General features: G+C 39.9%; 1 protein-coding gene across 2 annotated transcripts in view; it reads right to left on the bottom strand.

Moving 5' to 3' along the window:
- EPHA4 (EPH receptor A4) overlaps positions 7,719–21,833 on the bottom strand; it is a 161,490-nt gene continuing 147,375 nt past the window's right edge. Inside the window, exons 15-18 of one of the 2 annotated variants that reach the window (XM_005676603.3) lie at positions 20,632–20,825; positions 17,532–17,715; positions 16,286–17,206; positions 7,719–10,229 (exon numbers count right to left, since the gene is read on the bottom strand). In XM_005676603.3, coding sequence (XP_005676660.1) covers positions 17,556–17,715; positions 20,632–20,825 — 354 coding nt within the window. In that variant the 3' untranslated portion in view covers positions 7,719–10,229; positions 16,286–17,206; positions 17,532–17,555. The remainder of the gene's footprint in view (positions 10,230–16,285; positions 17,207–17,531; positions 17,716–20,631; positions 20,826–21,833) is intronic. The other variant, XM_005676602.2, reaches the window with a different exon arrangement.

The raw sequence follows: 21,833 nt of genomic DNA, 5'->3' as shown, positions 1-21,833 counted from the left end.
TCTTCACATTTGAATCAGAAGTAATAAAAGTACCATTTTATTTTGTAGGAATGGATGTTTAATTTGAGCTAAATTTGGGCTTAGCACACTTCTTGGTCCTTAGCACAGTCTTCATAAATGTTAACTCTTGTGATCATGGAGAACTTTGCAGGTCAGGTGGATATGACTTTGGTGAGCAGTAACCAAAAACCATCTGGGTCAAACTGACTTACCAATAAAGAGAGACTCTAGACTTCTGATCTGAAAAGCACCGAAGTAAGCCAAGCTTTCAGGCATGATTCAGTTGGAGACACAGCCTAAGGAAAGCTAGTAAGTCCTTAACCACTGGATCTGGAAGTGAGGAGGAGGAGGAAGAGGAAAGAGGAGAAAAAAGGGAAGGAGGAAAAGAATCAGTGGCCCTGATTTTTAGTGTTTGCAAAGTTCCATGGTGTGAATACTTCCATTGGGGCCAGTTTATGTTTTAAGCTACAAACATAATGTTAACCAACTCACAAGATCCCTGAAAATTTAGCAGTTGGCTCTCATGAGCTAGCTGGTATGAACCAGCTCCAGGAAAGCTGGATCCAGCTTGGTTTCTTTGAGATTTTTTTCACCTATGTGTGTCACCGTACTGAAGATGACTTTTCTCATGGTCTCAGAGTGCCAGAGAACATGGTACTTTTTCTTTATGTGGGGGTGGGGGTGGGTAGGGTTCCAGAAAGATGGCTTCTCTTGCTATGGAAAAGAAGTCTCAAGTTTCACTTTGTTTGGACCTCCCCTGAACCAGTCCTTGTGTTAAGCGTTTATTCTGATTCAGATCCTCTGGGGATAGGTCATGGGTCCATCCTTAGCTTCTCAGTCATGTCCTACTCTTCGTGACCACATGGACTGTAGACAGGAAGACTCCTCTGTCAATGGGATTTCCCAGGCAAGAATGCTGGAGCGGGTTGCCATTTCCTCCTTCAGGGGATCTTCCCAATTTAGGGATTGAACTAGTGTCTCAAATGTCTCCTGCATTGGCAGGCATGTTCTTTACCGTTGAACCACCTGGGAAACCCAAGGATGAGTCAATCCCACTCAGATGACATAAAGAGAGGTCATAGACCTCGTGTTAGGTGCTATTAGGAAGAGAACCAAGGGAGAATGAATTCTGGTTGAACTACCAGCAAAAGCCCAGGGAACAGCCGAGGGAGTTTACACTGTATAGCAAGAGTGATGCAAAGATCCTGGGAAGACATATCATTGGAAATGTAGTCTTCCAACATCGGATGCCAATCTTTATTTTAAAAACATATTTAAAAACTATTGTTTCTAGCATCATGGCTGATTACACCAGCTGCTAAGTTGCTTCAGTTGTGTCCGACTCTGTGCGATCCCATAGACGGCAGCCCACCAGGCTCCTCCGTCCCTGGGATTCTCCAGGCAAGAACACTGGAGTGGGTTGCCATTTCCTTCTCTAATGATTACACCAGGGAAAGTGTTTATTATGTTAGCTCAGGTTTTAACTTCAGATATTTTATAAATAGCCAAGACCTAAGTTATAAAAGAGGCAATTTACAAGGATCTTCTCATTTTACAAATGAGAATTTGTTTTGATTCTCCGGGTTTCTGGCCATTTTGAGGTGGAGAAAGATGAACTCAATTAAACCTTAACTGAATAGTAAATGAGGGGGTGATTCTATTATGTCATCCACAAGATAATGCATAATCAAGAAGAACCTATAGGGCAATTAGCCTCCTGAGAGACTCTAATATTTCAATAAGTCACAGAAATAAATTCTGGGGAATTTAAAGAATAAGACTCTATTAATTGCAATGTTCTCTTATCCACAGCAAAACATGTGCATGTATGTCTCCTTGCCGTTTTTCTATCCAGTTGTTCTTGAACTTCTTTGCAACTTTCCAGCCCCTCACATTTGCCTCTGGCTGATTTTAAATTATGCTAATTGGAAGAGGGAAAAATGCTAGTAATGGAATAAAATAGAATGCTATTTCTTATAGCATCTGGTGCAATCTGAGCCATTTAAAAGTGCATCTTATGGAATAGAGATCTGAATAAGCAATGCCAGTCTGATTACAAACAACATGGGTCTCATTAGAATATGTCAATCTGATTGCTAGGTAGTGATACACTGCAGATTACTAAGCCATAATTGCCTCTTACACATTATGGGTATAATATATAGTTTCTCTGGGTGCATGTTAAAGTTGCTTTCTCTCATGGCTATCTTTTCCAGCTCTACACAAAGCAATGTCTATGTTTTACTAAGTTAATTTTAACTGGGTCCTTAAGTCCTAATTCTATTTTCTTCTAAGCATTCATGAAGTTTTCTACAGCAGCATTGTAAACAAAGAATTATATCCAAGGAGTTTGCCAGAAACAAGATATGTCAGGGGTCTATTACCCATTCAACTGGGAGCAGTCAATGGCTCAAGGCACTTCCTCCAAAGGGGAAGGGTAAAATCACTGAGGCTAAAGCCCACAACATAGCTACGAGTCTTAATTAGGTTGTTGATTTAAGTGTGTGGGGTATTTTTTCATTGTTAAAATTCATTTGGTTCTTTATTATGACTAGAAGAATTCAGAGATTTAGCCCAGATCATGACTGGCTCACAATGGTCATTTCATGACTTAAAGCCTCCTACATAGGTTCCCAAATCAAGACTCAACTTTCACACTTTCCAATAACACAATCTCTCCAACTTATGCTTCCACCTCACACAAGAACTGGCTCTACCCCAGCCAGAACTATAGCCCCTAGACCACCAATGAGCAAAAGGCAAATCTCTGTGCAGCTGAAAATCCAGGTAAGTCCCTGGACTCTGTGTTAGGGGGTACGGAGGTAGATGCACCATGAGCTGGGAGTCAAGCTACAAGAATTCAAAGTCGTGCAATGTGGGATGCATCTGTGGTCCTCTCCTTCAGTTTTCTCATCTGAATCCACAGTGAATAGATGTCTAAATTGTGTTTCCAATAATTTTCATTCTATGGAGATACTGTTTTTGTTGTTTAACTGCTAAGTCATGTCAGACTCCTTGGAACCCCATGGACTATAGCACGCCAGCCCTCCCTGTCCCTCACCATCTCCCAGAGTTCATCCAAATTCATGTCCAAGTTCATGGCCATTGAATCAGTGATGCTATCCAACCATCTTATCAACAAGAAGATATTAAGAGGGTTTTATTTTCAAATGTGTTTGGAAAAAGCTTAAACAGGCAAAATTGGTTTCTTTCCCAAGGGACTTCTTAGAGTCTTTAATGTATTAAGTTAAAATGCTTTACGAATCTCCAAAAGGGATTAGTGAAATACATTACTGTTTTCCAATCTTATTTGATCATAGAATTCTTCTGGCACCAAGCTACCGTTTATTTAATAATACTCATCAACATTTTATCAACCTAATGATTTATCTAAATACTTATGTACTCTCTATGGTGTCACATTTGGACAACATGGCTCGTTCACATGGTCTGATTGGCTCATGTAAACATCCACAAGAATTGTCTTTAGAACTGATTACACTGAATTCTCACAAGACCCTGACAAAGAAGGGATCACCCTGACAAAGAAGGCTCTCATATTAAAGATGAGTAAACTGAGTTTCAAGGGGGTTAAGGGATTTGTCCAAGGTTACACAGATAGGGTCCACATAAAGTCTGTGCACTTTTTTATTCCATCATGCTCAGTCTCTCCTTTGGTTAATTTTTCTCTCATCTTTGGACTCATCTCTTTTTTCCTGTTTAGTTAATAACTAGCCTCTTTGTCAGAGGCCATCATCAAACTGAAGAATGGCATTTGTGAAATGTTGTCCATAGCTTTTATAATTAAAGAAAATCACCACTTCCTCCCCCACTATATATCACAGGTGGTATCTTAGCAATAGTAGATTACGCTCTGCTTTTAGTGAAAAGGAAACAATGGAAATTAATTATCATGAAACACAATGGCAAACACTGTACTTTAGCGCTTCCCTGGTGGCTCAAATGATAAAGAATCTGCCTGCGATGTGGACCGTGTAGGTTCAATCCCTGGGTTGGGAAGATCCCCTGAAGTAGGAAATGACAATCCATTTTAGTACTCTTGCCTGGAGAATTCCATGGACAGAAGACCCTGGTGTATTATAGTCCATGGGGTCTCAGAGTCAGACATGACCGAATGGCTAACACTTTCACTTCAGACTTTGGGAATTAATTCTCACAAAACACAGTGTGGAAGGTGAACACTGTTCTTAAGGTATAGTTTGATTCACTAGAGTTTATCGAAAATAATTAACATGACAAATCAGACAAAAGTAAGCCATCTGGCACCAGAATAGGCAAGTGGTGTTTAGGGAAGACTGTACCGACTAACATATCTGCTCCCAATGGTGTGTAGCATCATCAAATGGAACACACCCACTGGACAAATTGATTAATTAGATAGGAGGGGGCAACCCAGCTTTATCAAAAGGTATGGTGGTGGAATAGAGGCGGCAAGCAATCTCTGGAGTTCAACTACCTGTCTAAATTCCAACCTTTATTAGTGGGGTGGCCTCAGACTAGTGGTCCAATCAACTTATGCCTTAGTGTTTTAATCCATAAAATGGGCCTGAGTGCTTCTGTCTGTCATAAGCTATTATATAAAAATAAACAGAGTTTAGGACATGGCTAGCACATGGTTCAAGTGTTTACAATGTTTAAAGGACTGAAACCCTCTAAGACTGCACTTTAGCTCTAATTCTTCAGAAGTCTCAGAACAAGCCTTCAGGGTCTTGTCCATCTGGGAGACATCAAGGGGTTAAGGTGGTTTTGTGCAATAGTTGTATCTTTATTTGGAGGAAAAAATAACACCTCAAAATTGTTGCTTGGATTAGAGTTTATTCTATGTCCCCCCTTTCTTCCTAGGGAAACTGAGTGGCTAAGGCAATTTAAACTCTAAAAGGCAGGCACTTTTGTGTACAAACAGGAGGTTGTAGGTAGCCAACGTTGTCTAAGTAGAGATCTGTGATGCAGAAAGGAAAATACAATCCTTAAAGCATCTAGGTTGACAAGGGTGAGAATGCAAATGTTGTAACAAGTCTGAACATTGCTTGTGCTTGTCTGCATCTCTGGGAAATGGCTACAGGCACATTTATGGGAGATCAAACAACACCTTTAGATGCACTTGACTTCTACAGGAAGCTTTCCCTGACCCCCACTAGGTGCATGGGGCTCCTGTACTCGTGATAGAACCTGGCTACCTGCTCAGCTGTTTGAGTTCCTCTTCCTATGCATGCTGCCCAGCCTCCAAAGAGATTAGGTCCATGTGATTGGGTTCTGGTCAGTGAAGCAGGAATACAAGCCCTTTCCATATCTGACCATACCGTCTGCAGCACCAGCTTCCACATTCTCTTCCCCTTATGTGGTGGCCTTGGACATCATGTGTGGCAGCCTCACAGGAGAGGAACAGTTTGGATTCCTGAGTCACTGCTTGGAAAGTTGCCAGGAAAGTCCTCTGAATCTTCTCTAGGCTGTGATGTGAGCTGGAAATCAAACTTAAGTGTGTCCAGCACGAAAAATAGGGGTCAGAAGTTAGCATGCATTACCATCAAATAATGTAAGATCCCACATCACACTTACACTGAAATTAATCTTGAAATTATTAAAATTACATGTGGCACTCCACTAGCTCATTCTAGAAAATGTAAGGGAAAATACTGATGATGTGATGGTTAAGTTTATGTGTCAGACTGACATGCCACAGGGTGCCCAGATTAAACATCATTTCTCGGTGTGTCTGTGAGGGTGTTTTCAGTTGAGATTAACATTTGAATCAGTGGACTCAGTATGTCCTCCCCAGTATGGGTGGGTATCATCTAATATGTCAGTATACGGATGGAAGAATCCCCACCTTCCTCTTTTCCCAGCCTCACCCTTTCAGCAGAGACATTTCATCTCATTTTCTCCTGCCCTTGGACATAAATTTACACCATTGGCTCAACTGGTTCTCAGGCCTTTGAGTCTGGGCTGAATTATACCCCTGGCCTTTCTGGATATCCAATTTGCAGACTGTGGAACTTTTCAGTCCCATAACTTCATGAACCATTTTCTCATAAAATGTCTATTTACCTATATTGTTCTATCTCCATATGCGTATGCAGTCACTCTGTCATGTCCAACTCTTTGCGACCCTTGGTCCATGGATTTTCCAGGCAAGAATACTGGATTGGGTTGCCATTTTCCTCCTCTAGGAAATCTTCTCAACCCAGAGATTGAACCTCATTTCCTGTGTCTCCTGTATTGCTGGCAGATTATTTACCCACTGAGCCGTCAGGGAAGCCCTTGTCTCCATATAGAGAAGACATATCTTCTATTACCAGTTGCTTTTCTATCTTGTTAAATAAGTTGTGGAGGAAATGTCAAGCCTAGTCTCTTTACAATCACAAATACATTCCCAGTTGCTCTACATTTCAATAAAGCTGATTCTAGATCGGTGTTTCAGTAAGAAATAAACACAAAGTAGCCAGACATAGCCCAGATTCTTTTCATTTCAAAGCCCATGTTTTAAAATGTCACTGTTAACACTAAAAGGCACATACACCCCTGCTCTCTGAAGCCAGCTTCACTCAGGATTTTAATTTATTACAAGTCTTTGAGCCTGATTTTCAGTTAACAGAGGCTTAGTCAATGGTAGCTTGTTGAATGAAATAATATCATGAGGAGAACATTCATTCTTAAAACTGTGGCCTTTCATATTCGTATGTTCCACACTAATTTGATGAAATTTATGAACTTTCTCCCCATCATAACACACATATAATCATTAAACCTGCACCATGTTTTAGGAAAACTTTTGGAAACTTGGAGCTCCAGTGGTGTAACCTCAAGGGTCTATGTGAATGTTGCTCAGTTGTGTCTGACTCTTTGCAACCTCATGGACCATACAGTCCACGGAATTCTCTATGCCAGAACACTAGAGTGGGTAGACATAGACTTTGCCTTCTCCAGAGGATCTTCGCAACCCAGGGATCAAACCCAGGTCTCCTGCATTGCAGGCGGATTCTTTACCAGCTGAGCCACAAGCAAAGTCCAAGAATACTGGAGTGGGTAGCCTATCCCTTCTCCAGAGGATCTTCGCAATCCAGGAATTGAACTGGGGTCTCCTGCGCTGCAGGTGGATTCTTTACCAACCGAGCTATCAGGGAAGCCCCAAGGGTCTGTGGATTCTGGATTAAAGCCCTGTGGTAAGGACACATGGCTGGTCACTTGGATCAGTAGCAATGGTATCAGAGAGGGTGCAGAACTGGGAATTTTAAAGACAATTTCTATCACTAGCACCTCCTCATCAAAGTTACTGTTTGTTGAGTTCTAGCTAGATGCTAGACACTGTGCTAACATTTTAATATATTTAGTCTTTATAAAAGCTCTTGGCATTGCAATTGCCATTCCACAAAAAAAAAAAAATAATAATAATAATAAAGGCACAGGGAAATTAGGACACATGCCCTAGTATGATGAGTAAAAGGTGTAGCCTGAATTCCTAGCAAAGTTTGGTCTTAATTAAATAGGATATAGGATCTTACGGAATCTAAGTTAGATTTCTAATAAGTTGTTCTCAAGCGCAAGGGCCATTTAGATGTCAAAATGCTTTTTATTTTCTAAATAAGTATGCTTAGAATTGAAGATTTTGTGTTCTAACCAAATGACAACCAGGAAGTAAGTAATTTAGAAACATCATGCATGCAGTAAAAATTGTTGAAAAGAGACAACTAGATTCCACGTTTGTATACGGCAACTACTTTATTATTTTCAAATGCAAACTCTTTGCATTTAGTTTGCTATTTTACAATTTACAAACTAGGTATAAAAGACCATAAATAAATGACATAAGTTATGTGTACCTAAAGTTCATGAAGGGAAGAAAAATACCTTGACAAATTAAAACAAAATAGAAAATCTCTATGTCTAACTCAAGAGATTGTTCAAATTTTGGAAAATGTATGAACCAAGCATTGTTCTGTAATTTCTTCTTCAGTATGAACTAAATTATAATATGCCTTATACATTCTAAATTTAACCACAGTCCTTGCATATTCCAACATACTTGGAGTGATACAAAAAAATAAATGCACTCTTCAGTGTGTATCAATGCTTGATGTTGTTTGGAGAATGTTTAAGAAGTGAAAATATTGCTTCTAGAACTTTCCTTTACTTGTCAGAATTTAAGTGTCTTCAGACAAATATTGAGGCTATAAGTGTGTATGGATTAATACACATATCCTTCACAGATTGAATACAAGAGGTCTCAAAAACACACACACCAGCAATGTAGCGAGCATAACCTTTCTTTAAAATAACTTTGTAAAACACACCAAAGCATTTCATTCTTAAGATTGTTAAAAATAATTTGGGGCCAGCAAACACATGATGAAGCTACTTAATTTGGTGCAGGGGAACAGCTTAATGCTGCCTAATGATTTAGTGTCTGAGCATGACATAGCATCTGCGTTCACTAGGGCAGCATTCATTCTTGGGGCCAGATACAGCCCCTGAAGTTGGTCTCCTGCCCTGGCCTCTGGGGAAAGAAAACCCACTCAGAGATTCAACCTCATTTCTTTATACATATTTTTTTTCAGGCATCAATGCATAGGCACATCCCTTTAAAAATATATTAAAGTCCCCCAAAAGGGGTGAATTAACTTTGTCACTCTGGCATAGTTATGAGAATACAATGCCATACACCCTGTCAGAATGCAATAAATATTTATTGATGATTTTCTCTACTTATTCAACAACATAGGGTTCAGAATTTTTTCCCCATTTTTCCCTGATTTGATGTTATAGCTTATACAAATGGCCGCAGTTTCTGCAACCATAGCTTAGAATAAGCAAGGCAGCCACTCCGATTATGAAAAATGGCAGTATGTTGGCTGGAGTTTGGTATATGTATCAGACCAAAACTGAATCTTCACACACTGGACCTCAGATTCCAGGAGGCTGATGCACCTTTGAGGGCCAGAGAAGTTAGCTGCATATTCACAACAGCAGAACTTTCCATGTACACTGGGAACCTGAAGTTGCTTGAGGCCATTTCATCCCAACTATGCTAACCTCAAGAGTCACTGGCATGTATTTTTCTGTGACACTGGGAGACAAAGTATTAATCCAGGACACATCATCTCGAAGCTGACACACACATCTACGTTCATCTCCGAAAGTATATGAATTGCATATATTTGTTCGCATTCAACAAGTCCATTTATGCAGGAAAACAAAGGCTCCTTGTATTCCACTGGGGGGTACCAGACAAATTCCATCCCCTTCTCTCCCTCCACCAAGCAACTGGTGATTCAGATGAGGAGTTCAATCAGAATTTGTGATTTCAATGCTGGGTTGTCACCTGCATGGATTTAAATTCTAAAATCACTCCACCACTAAGGTGAAAATGCCTCTGTCCAAAGCTGTAAGATGACTTATTAAGGTTAGGGTGGCTGCTACAAAATACACGTATAGATATAGGACATTTAATGCTTCCTGGCTGTCGTTCTAAGGGGACGGGGCACGGTCTCCAGGCCCACTGTCTCATGTGGCTCTTCATCTCAGAACAGGTGGCAAACCAGACCCCTCCACGGGTAGCATTCCACAACATTCACAGGCAGTTCTAAGCATGAGGTTATATACTCACACACACATACACACGCGTACACACAGGCGCACCTATGTACACACATCAAAAGAGATAGTCAGCTCATAGTTAGTCTAGGAAAAAAATATATTTATATCACTGTGATGGCACACCCTGGGTATAACGTTACTTCAGCAATGCATATCATAGGCAGCTCATGGGAACTGGCTTTGTTCTGCGTGGTGGCACCTGACCTGGTGTCCATGGTAAGACCTGTAGCCTTCAGTCATTTGCTGCCACACCAGTGCAGCAGGGACGTACAGGAATGAGATATGGAGATACATATAAATAAAACCAAAGGAGTTCAGGAACAAGGGCTCTGCAGAGTTGGTGCTGCCAGACAGGACATTCCTCAGTGCAATGGGAGAACAGATGCTGAAGCTTGAATATTTGCTGTTTCTTTCACCAGGAAAGAGAATTTGAAAGTCAGAAACATATTCTTTTCATCAGTGAGTATCATTTCATCAGTGTCTTTGCTCCAGAACTGTCATAGTAGAAGCAGAAGAAATACGTTCAGGAGGAATTGAGGAGGGTTTGTTTTGTTTGCTCCTGTGGGCTTTGTAATCAACAGGAAGGGCTGTGAGACCAAGATAGCAGAATCTACTCCCTGTAGAGAAAAGAACAAGACTTCAGACAAAACAGCAACTGATCTTGCCAGCCAGTTGTCAAACCATGCAAGTACAGAAATGACTAGGTAAGGAGTTCAGGAGGGAGGCCATAAATTCTCACTTTCCTCTTCTGACAAATGATAAATAAAATAAAATAAAAACAACAAAAAAGTTTATTAACATCTTAATCATTACAACTCTGAGTAAGATACTATTCATTTTCCTACTATATGGATGAGGACATGGAACCACAGAGAAGCTAAACAACCTGCTTGTGCTCATACATTCAGAAGTAGCAGAGCTGGAATTAGAACCTACCCAGTCTGAGTCTATGGCCAGGCTTTACCCACTATGGGAACAGCTTTTCTTTGCAATAAAAATTCTGACCTGTTATAGTTCATTTGTGCAAGAAGGACTTAGAGTTAATGAAAGAGTGCACATTGTATTATTCTAAAAAGTCCCAGTCTTTCCAAAGAGGAAACTGGTGTATTCTGGGACACATCTGGGAATGTCCCAATCCATCAATATTCAACAATATGATTGAAAAAAAAATGCCAACCATGAAATAAAAAGCATTAGGTATTTTTAATAAAGAGAAAGTGACTTCTAATGAAATATCTGATTAGTAAAGGATCCATGTAATCTGCACATAACAGGTAGAGAGAGGAGACCCAGGGCCATGGGTACAGTGAGGGAGGTCTTGAGACTGAAGTCCACCAAGAGCTAATAAGCCACAGCTGCCCTATCGACCTAGGTTCCAATGAGGCTGGCACAATGCAATGGAACCACTCTCCTCTCGGTCGTCAAATAACTGACTCAAACCAAAATAAACAATTCCTCTTCTTTTCTTTTGATAACTTTCCAACAAGACTGCTAATTGGACTATAAACACAGTGGTCATGTTAAGCTGTTGCTGGCCTCAAGTGTACAGCAAAATTAAGACCAAAATGCATCTCATGACAGATAATTGCCCTTGTTTTATCAAACCCATTTATCTGCTTGTTTTGTATATGTGCATGTTTATTGTAGGAGGGAGATACATAAAACTGAGTTTCTTGGTGGTAAATGACCATTATTTAAACTTGCAGAAAATACTTTATTTGGAGAAAGAATAACAAAATTTTCTTATAAAATTTTCAGATAGATATTACTTCTTAAAGTTATAAATGTGGGTAAGGGCATAACTGCCAAGCCACTTATCAACATCATTTATTTTTGACAATTATGAAAAAAAAATGAAAGAAAAAGGATCAGATTTATTTTTTGTACTGTTTTTTCCTCTGGGAGCCAGTAACTCTGTCAGACAGATATGTATTTATTTATTTACATGAAGGACAAAGTGGACTCAAATTTGACCTTAAAGACTGTAATGGAGAATAACAAACTCCATAGGGATATGCACATGTTTTTAAGGTGATTTTCTTTTGCTCCTAGAAACCCCACCCTTCGAGGAGAGAGTTGTCTCAAAAACACATTTATCTCCTTTGCGTCTGCCAACTTCCTTCTTCACTAAATACCTAGATGTAAATATATTTGTAATATTAAGTAAGCTATCTGGAAACTCAGTGTGTATATGAAAAGGACAGGATTTGGAAATGAGAAGTGTGGGAATGTGGAGACTTATATCTAGTTGATGTCAGAATGAGAGGGAGAAAAACAAACCTTTTCTTCTTTGAATTCAAGCAACCTCTTTATGGTGGAGAATTGCTTGAACAGAGACCAGACAAAGCATGTGGTCTGTGTGGGACCAGGAGTGAAAGATGTGACTTTCATGGTGACTAAATACACAAAAGCATTGTTCCTTTGAGTCATTCATGAAGACATCAAAGTGTCTTTACCAACCAGTTCTTTTCATTGCAGTGGGGTCTTGCCCATGTCACTCTTTCCAATTATAAAATAACGATTTCATACATTTTAAGGCTGAATAATACAGGAGTGATCTTCCACCTTTTGTATAGACACACACTTACCCCCAAACCCTCATAAACCCACTGAAAGTGAACAAGCTTCACCTGGATGATTCCCTGCCACTGAACTTCATTTCACCCTGCTGTGGCCTGTTGCAACAAAACATTTGGCTTCACAAGTGAAAGACAGGTGAATAACACCTGGGACACCTTGGAGGAAGAATACACCTTTCTTCTATGATGTTCAGTGTGTTCTGCATCTGAGCATGACATATATACAACAACACCATGTGTTGGGAAAGGTGTTGCTATTGAAGTGTCATTATCTCTAATTTACAGGTGGAGGAACGGAGTTATAAAGAAACTTCCCAGTGTCAACATCGCGGTTGGCTTTGGAATCTAAGCTGTCTGGATGCCAGAATCTGGCTCCACACCCTGAGAAATAATACAAACTCCTATTGTCCTCAATCTCTCTTCCAATGTGGGTAGCTTCCTGGAAGCAGTGGAGTTCCACTTTTACTGTTACTGGATATTATTTTAGCCATTTTGGGGCCCTTCCATTGGCCTGGACTCAAATTCAGCCAATGTGTCAAAATTAAGATTCAGAGGGCAACCTTTGAATGAATTTCATATTCTACTTTTCTCTCAATTCCCATTTGAACATTGCCAACATACCTGCTGAGATGTAACAAATCCACTCCAACACAGTATATAACATTAACGTGTTAGGATATTTTAGAATTGGCACACTCTTTTTATTTTTTTTTAAATATTCTGCTTTGAAAGAGACTCACAGATTAAGAAAACGAACTTGGTTGGCTGCCAGCAGGGAAGGGATAGTTAGGAGTTTGGGACAGTCATGTACACACTGCTATATCTAAAATGGATAACCAACAAGGTCCTACTGTATAGCACATGGAACTCTACTCAATGTTATGTGGCAGCCTGGATGGGAGGGGGTTTTGCGGGGAGAGTGGATACATGTATATGTATGGCTGAGTCCCTTCACTGTTCACCTGAAATTATCACAACATTGTTAGTCAGTTATACTCCAATACAAAAGAAAAAGTTCAAAAATATAAAATATTCTGTTTTGACTATGTTTAGAAAAATACCTCAAGTCTTAAGCTGTTGATTTAAGAAAGCAAAACTTCTAATTATTCAATGTATCAAAGGTAACATTCTCTTTTTACTCATAGGATAACACTATAATGCCACCTTATTTGAATTGGACTATGGGAATTGAAAACAAAATACCCCACAGCTTTACAGAAGGAAAGAAGTATACAATTTCTTTTTAAAAAAGCAAGTGATCTCCCTCACATTTGTCAACTCTTAACATGAATATCCAGAACTCCTAAACTTCAGCAAAAGTGGTGACGAAACAAAAATTCTTGGAGTAGTTTAAAAAAAAAATTTCACATTCCTTTTGAACAGAAAAGCTTTTACAACTAATGTTGCAAAAAGGTTTTTACTAAACTGTCATGATTTGACAGCATCAAATTTAACATTTCTTGCTCTTTAAGAAACAGCTTTCAGGATAAAACCAAGGGGGGAAAAAGGTCATTAAAATCAACCAAGCTCTTGTTTAAAAGTGATAAAAGGGAAGAGTTTAGAAAGCTAAAATCCGTCCAGTTAAAAAAGTTAGGCTATTTGCTTCTAGGAATGAATATAATCATTTGAATTCACGTGTTTTAAGAAGAAAATTCCGGAATTAAAGCACAGGTATCTAAGGCTACTGGGCTTGATGAGTGAAAAGTCTGATTTTTTAGTTGGTCACTTTCTAATAATGAATCGGTCAAGGTGACTTCCAAGTCTCTCTGCTGCCATCTAGACAGGTCTCTCCCAGGTGATCTAGTTTGGTATCAGGGGCACTGGAGCAGGACAGGAACATGGCTGGGCATGTGTTTGGAGAAAACCACACTCCATAAAGAAACATGCACCCCAATGTCCACAGCAGCACTGGTGCCAATAGCTAAGGTGTAGAAGCAACCTAAAGGTCCATTGACAGAGGAATGGATGAATATATACAATGAGACACTATTTGGCCATAAAAATAATGAAATAATGCCATTTGCAGCAACATGGAAGTAAGTCAGACAGAGAAAGAAAAATACCATATGATATCACTTATGTGTGGAATCTAAAATATGACACATATCATATGATATTGCTTATATATATAAAATCTAAAATTAATGATGCAAATGAACTTATTTACAAAACAGAAACAGACTCACAGACTTTGTAAACAAGTTCATGGTTACCAAAGGGAAAACGTGGGGAAAGGATAAATTAGGAATTTGGTATTAACATATACACAGTACTATCCAGGTGGCTTAGTGGTAAAGAATCCGCCTGCCAATGCAAGAGACACAGCAGACTCAGGTTTGATCTCTGGGTCAGGAAGATCCCCTGGATGAGGAAATGGCAACCCACTCCAGTATTCTTGCCTGGAAAATTCCAGGGACAGAGGAGCCTGGCAGACTGTAGTCCATAAGGTCGCTTAGAGTCAGACACGACTGAGTAACTGAGCATGTTCCAAATAGGAAAAGGAGTACGTCAAGGCTGTATATTGTCACCCTGCTTATTTAACTTCTATGCAGAGTACATCATGAGAAACGCTGGGCTGGAAGAAGCACAAGCTAGAATCAATATTGCCGGGAGAAATATCAATCACCTCAGATATGCACATGACACCACCCTTATGGCAGAAAGTGAAGAGGAACTAAAAAGCCTCTTGATGAAAGTGAAAGAGGAGAGTGAAAAAGTTGGCTTAAAGCTCAACATTCAGAAAATGAAGATCATGACATCTGGTCCCATCACTTCAAGGGAAATAGATGGGGAAACAGTAGCAGACTTCATTTTTTGGGCTCCAAAATCACTGTAGATGGTGATTGCAGCCATGAAATTAAAAGACGCTTATTACTTGGAAAGAAAGTTATGACCAACCTAGATAGCATATTCAAAAGCAGAGACATTACTTTGCCAACAAAGGTCCATCTAGTCAAGGCTATGGTTTTTCCAGTGGTCATATATGGATGTGAGAGTTGGACTGTGAAGAAAGCTCAGTGCTGAAGAATTGATGCTTTTGAACTGTGGTGTTGGAGAAGACTCTTGAGAGTCCCTTAGACTGCAAGGAGATCCAACCAGTCCATTCTAAAGGAGATCAGTCCTGGGTGTTCTCTGGAAGGACTGATGCTAAAGCTGAAACTCCAGTACTTTGGCCACCTCATGCGAAGAGCTGACTCACTGGAAAAGACTCTGATGCTGGGAGGGATTAAGGGAAGGAGGAGAAGGGGATGACAGCAGATGAGATGGCTGGATGGCATCACTGACTCAATGGACATGAGTTTGAGTGAACTCTGAGAGTTGGTGATGGACAGGGAGGCCTGGCGTGCTGCAATTCATGGGGTCACAAAGAGTTGGACACGACTGAGCGACTGAACTGAACGGATGCATATATAAAATAGATAACCAACAAAGACCTACTATATAGCACAGGGAACTATATTGATCATCCTGTGATAAACCATAATAGAAAAGAAGGAAAAAAAGATGGACACATGTATACGTATAACTGAATCATTTTTTGGTATATCTGAAACTAATACAACACTGTAAATCAACTATACTCCAATCTAAAGTTTAAAATAAAAACTTAAATTTTAAAAAGGGTATGTTACATGTCAAATACTCAAAAAAAAAAAAAAAAAAAAAAAAAAAACCCAGGAAATGAAACCAATGGAAAAGACCTTCCAGAACTCCTCAATTGAAAAAAATTCTCCAAAGAATGGAACACATGCAGGTCAATAAGGTTAGAGGTTATTACCCAGTACCCAAAAGATGCTCAATAACCATTTGTGGCAGGAATGAAGGGCACCAAAGGGCAAGAGGACCCACACAGTACGAAAGAAAGCACAGCCAATGGAAGTCTAGATGCTGTCCTGACCCATGGTTTCTATTTCACTTCTTCCTGGAAGAACAGGAGAGAAGCCATATTACTTTGGGTCTCCTCTCCCATTGAAATCTCAACCCAAACTACCTGATAGGCATGACAGATATTTACTGCTCAGTGTTTCAAATAAGATAAAGTTTAAAAAACACTTTCACTAGAGAAAGACTCATTGCTGGTTCTTTTGTCTTACCTTGTAGATCTGGGCTTGCTTCTTTAAAGGAGGAAAGTATGAAAGTTCCCTACACAAGATTGTCACAATCCACTATCCATAAGGTAGTTACGATAAGTTTGTAGAGTTCCCAAATAAGACTTATATGGCACAGCCTCGGGCCCAAAGCCCCTGGTTTGCCCAGGAAGGGGGTATGGTGTTTGGGATTTATTATTATTATTATTATTTTAAAATACACTTTGCTCTTCTCTCCAGCCCCTCATGTTGTCATAATCCACCAAGTGGCTGGAGCACAGGGCAGCAACACTGATGAATCACATGACGTTCACTTAGGTTTTATCCATTGTACGAACCAAGCCTTAAAAGTCACAACTGGGTCCTTTCAAAAAAAATGGTCCTGGGCACGGTCTTCATTCCAGTGAAAGAAGAATGGACTGTAGTTTATGCCACAAACAAAATACTACGGTTGTAATTCCAAATGAAGAGACGATCGAGGATGTCTCAGAGAAGCTCAGCGTCTGGCAGCAAATACGGCATTGAAACTCGGAGGCGGTGGTCTATTTATATAGGTACATGTAATTTACAGATTAGTGATGGACGGATGTACTTCTGAGAAACAATTTGTTCCAAGTCTAATTCAAATGACGGTTGTCATTTCTGTAAGCCCCACGGTTTCAGCAATCTGTACACCAAGCAACGCTGCAGATTTTTTTTTTTTCCTTTAATTTCAGAGGGCGAAGACGAAGTAAAAAAAGTGCAGTTCTTCAATTAAAGTGCATGGATGAGGTAAACTAATTTCAAGAGTTTTGAGTTTATTTAATACTGGCTCAGACTGGAACCATTCTGCCGTGTATCTGCTGCATTTGGGTTCTCATTGCCTGGACGCTGCTCAAGACCTTATTCTGGTGTGTGACAGCTGTGATGCCAATCCTGGCCAGGTCACTGTAAGTTGGGGGAGAGAAAAAGAGGGAGAGGAAGATATGATGAGGGCTGAGAATCTCTTCCGGGCTTCATGCAGACACACATTTGAATCAGCCACAATTAATACAGCACAACAAGGCAGGTGTATTAAAATGTTTAATTAAGCAACTGAATGTAACAATGTAGGTGCTTTATAGAGGCTGTGCAAAATTATACTCAATCAATCAAAATGAAAGGCATTCCAGTTTTCTTAAAAAAAAAATGAGGATGATGATTATGCAGCTCAAAGCAAAAAAAAAAAAAAAAAAAAAAAAGGAAAGGAAAATACTATTAAATCTAGATTTACCCTTTGTGTTACATCGCTGAGTACTTACTCCTGGTTCATGTGCACTACAGCCTCTAGCGTGGTATAACCAGCAGCAGTGAAGTTATCCTTATACCGGTCCATTTTAATAGCTTGGAGCCAATCGCCTACTGATACCACAGCGGAGAACTCAGGGGAACTTGGATCCAGCAAGGCAGTGTTAGGTCTGGAAATGGAACAGGAAAGTATAGACAGACAATTTATCAGTGAGATGGCATGACTCAGAAGTCAGATGGTCCAAGACTGGGGAGGGGAACCAAAGTACCAAGAACAGACTTTAGATAGAATCACCAGCGACAAACATCATCATGTTATTTTTCAACCCTAATTTCATAAAGCTGCAAAAGCATGTCTCAATCACCCTACTTGTTTTGAACTTCATTTCCTGCATTTGTTTTATGTGGACCTCTTAATGTATTAAGGATCAGAACAGGTCTTTTAACAACCTAGCCTGGGGCAAAGGTTGGGGGCGGGGGGGTGGGAGGTGGGGGCGGCCCTTGTTGCTGAAACTGGCTCAGTCTTTGCAGACAGTCCCTGCCAGGACAGAATATCACAGACTTTAGTTCAGCAGCTATGGAAACCTTAGTGAAGGATAAATAAGGAAAACTGAGAGCTTGCAACCTGCCAGACTTGATGGAAGCAGAGAGAACACTGAGAGTTCAAGTCCGGCATGTTTCCAGCCAGGTTCGCAGGAAGGCTCAGTTCATTCAAACAAACGGGACAGCAGGGAGTTAATCCCCTCTTTAATCAACCCAGCCTGACCAGCACGTGTGCCAAGACTGGCAGGAAGAATGGCCACTTTGATCACTGTTTGGATTGTGGAATGTGCGTCTCGTCTTCCTTTGCTGGGGCTCCTAAGGAATGATTTCAACAAATTCTAAGCACTTCTTATTAACTTATTTATTAGTTGACGCGTTTCTCAGGCCAGGTGTTTTACATTAGATCACCATCAAGAGCAACTAGAGTTCAAGGTAAGTGATCTGTCATCCTTCATGAGATTCATAAACAATAAATAACCCATTCATGGAAATATTTATTAAGTGAATTATAGTCATCTTGATCATCAACCTACTTAATAAACATAGGATAAACATTAATAGGGTATTTTATACACCTTCACTACAATTTCCTGCATAGCAACCTTGCTACTTATTAAATTCTATTTTCTTAAACATCCTTTCCATAGAAATTATAGAATGTGGTTGCTCTTAACATTTTGATCTGATTTTCATCCTGTTCCTTTTCCTTGAACATGAACATCTAAATCAGAATTATATTATCATCCTGAATTTTCAACCAAAAAAATCCTTTTCTTGTTAAAAAAAAAAAAATCAAGCCTATCTAATGGCCTAACTTTCTACATAGCAGAATTAATCCAATCCATTTTTATTTTAATTTTTCCCTAAGTTGTTTTGATTTGTATTACCTCTATTTTATATATTAACAAAAACTTGTTTTATCAATCAGTTCTGTCCAAATAATAGCTTGTTTATGACCTTTCTCTTTGTCCACTATATTAATTAAATCGAATTTTTCAAGTAATATTCTGCAGATTTTTATGGTAAGAATAATCAAGATTTCATTTTTTCCTCAATTTTGAGCCAGTAACAAATATGGCCACATAGAGTCTGAGACATTAGTGTTGAATGTTTACCAGGAATGTTTGTTAATGGACAAAAAAAATAGTTTGCATTTACTTCTAACTTTAACCAAGAGCTGTAGAAGAGCAACATGGAGGCACTAGGTACCTGACAAGGTTAAAATGACCTTAGAATGAAAATATCCTTACTCAGTATTAATTAATTCTAAGGGTCATTCTTAAGCTTATTCTGGAAGCCTTTGTGCTCTGTGTGGAACACCATGACATTTGCCTAATTTTGTGCTGAATCACATACCACGCTATACTACATCCCATTATTAGCAAGCAGTAAGAAGTATCAAAGCTCTGTAACTACTATCAATGAGAAAAATTCAGAAGTGAGAAAAGTGTATCCAATACTCAATTTGTTCTGCCTTTTGGTGCAAAGCACTATACAGAGTTAGCATGCTACCAGGAGAAGCCTCAAGTACCAAAGAGCTGGACTTGTACCTTCAGACAAACTACATGGGATCGGGAGCTGGAGATCTAAAAGTTGCGGGAGGTTTACCTTGGAACAGAAGAAACTAGCTACACTTGGAAAAGAGGTCTTAGCATCATCTATTTTCATCCTCTTGGGGAAGAGAAGAACCAAAAATAGACCAGAAATGATGGGAGATTTTATTTTAGGTCACTTGCAGTATCTTTATCTTCTCTCTGGACTGAAATGCTTCTTTTTCGCTCTTTCCAATGAAGTGCATATATGTGTGTTAAGTCGCTTTAACCATGTCTGATTCTTTGCCACCCTACCGACTGTAGTCTGACAGGCTCCTCTGTCCGTGAGACTCTCCAGGCAAGAATAATGGAGTGGGTTGCCATGCCCTTCTCTAGGGAATCTTCCTGACACAGGGATCGGACTTGCATCTTGTGTGGCTTCTGCCTTGCAGGTGGATTATTTACCTATGAGTCACCAGGGAGGCCCCTTCCAGTGAAGTAACTATTTTCTCAAATATTCATCTGCATGTTTGTAACTTGATCCTGTTTCCTTCTCCTCTTGAAAGACTCAAAAAAGAGCAACTTTAAGAACCAAACCCAGTAAATCTCTTGCCTCGATTCACATTTTATTAACTAAACTTAGAGCTGTTTTGGAATCCTTATTTTTTGTTCCTATGTTTCTTCCCCTTTCAAAATATAGCATCTAGTAGCCTGACTATCTTCCAAAAGTACATTTCATCCCTCTTAAGTTTTCAGTTCCAGTCTCACAAAATAAGCACTTGAGCTTTTCCTTTGTTGTTTTTTTAAAACATTTGTTTTTCTGACTTTTGTTTGAGGCCTGACAGGTACAAGGCTCTTCAAAATGACGAACGGAAAACTACCTGAAATACTCCACTCAAGGAGGAAGAAGCCACCCAGGTTGCAGATGGCTGTGACATGGCCTCTGACTAAAAGCCAGATACCACCACTGAGGTATTCTTTCATACGTCACTATTAAGAAGCAGGGCTGACCTGGAGCTCTCGGTCCCTGTCCTCTTCAAGCTGTTGGGATTGCGGATGAGTTTGTCCAGCATGTTGACAATCTGCCCAAATTTTGGCCTGTCGCTCCTCTCCTTCTGCCAGCAGTCTAGCATCAGCTGGTGGAGCGCGATGGGACAGTCCATTGGAGGGGGCAGCCGATAGCCTTCCTCGATGGCTTTAATCACCTAGCAAAAAAAAAAAAAAAAAAACAACAACCCACAGAATGGTATGTTAGTTTGCCAGGCAATCTGTTGTTAGAGGTTTACCCTCCTGCTCAGCAAGTTGCCTGTCCATTAAGCTGCCAGCAAGCTTGAGCATGGGAATGGCTCCAATTCTTTCACAGAAGCCAGAGCTGGACCTGAGAATTGCTGGCAGCAGGGCAGGGAAGCCAGCCGTTGCTATGAGGGCAGGCAATGCCCATCAGGAACTCCAAAGTGAAGATGCATCAGGGTTCCAAGGTGGTTAGAACCCAATCAGACCAACCACATGGTATTGGCCTGGCCCCCAGAGACCCAAGGGCAATGACCTTCTCTGTTCTTCTATCAGCTAAATGATCTTAGCAAAAGGGATTCTAGCTTAGTTAAAGGCTTTAAAGACATTCCTTAGGATGCCTCCAAAATGCAAGCCCTTTTGCGTCACTTTAAGCCTGTGTCCTCTTTTATTTTTTATTTTTTTTTGGCCACACTGCATAAGAGGCAGAATTTTAGTTCCCTGCCCGGGGATGGAACCCACACCCCTTGAAGCATATCTTAAACACTGGACCATGAGGGAAGTCCCATATCTATGTCCTCTTGCTCAGACAGCTGATGGGTCAATATCAGAGCCCATCTTCCAGTTCAGAAGACACTACTTCTCTGAATTAGCACATTCTTCAGCTCCTCCAGATGCCCCACCATTTTTACTTTGGGAAGACCAAAATACATAATTTATCAATTCTGTGTCTCTTTCTTGGTCTCAGCTGATCCTGCTAAAGGTGCTAATAGCTAGATTAAAAAATATAAAAATAATAATTTAAAAACCTTTTTTGGGGGATTTATATTTTAAGGGGACCCTGACACATCTAAGGAAGGCAGTTATAATGGTATGTGACAATTGCCACCCATAATTCTGACTTTTCTAATTATCTTCACAGATATTACAATATTTTTCTCATTGACTTTTCTCTAAACCCCTGTTCTTCAGGGTGTGATTCC

Source organism: Capra hircus, chromosome 2 (genome assembly GCF_001704415.2).
Source record: "Capra hircus breed San Clemente chromosome 2, ASM170441v1, whole genome shotgun sequence".
Lineage (NCBI taxonomy): Eukaryota > Metazoa > Chordata > Mammalia > Artiodactyla > Bovidae > Capra > Capra hircus.
Note: the sequence above shows the minus strand (reverse complement) of the source record. Positions and strands in the feature narration are given on the sequence as shown.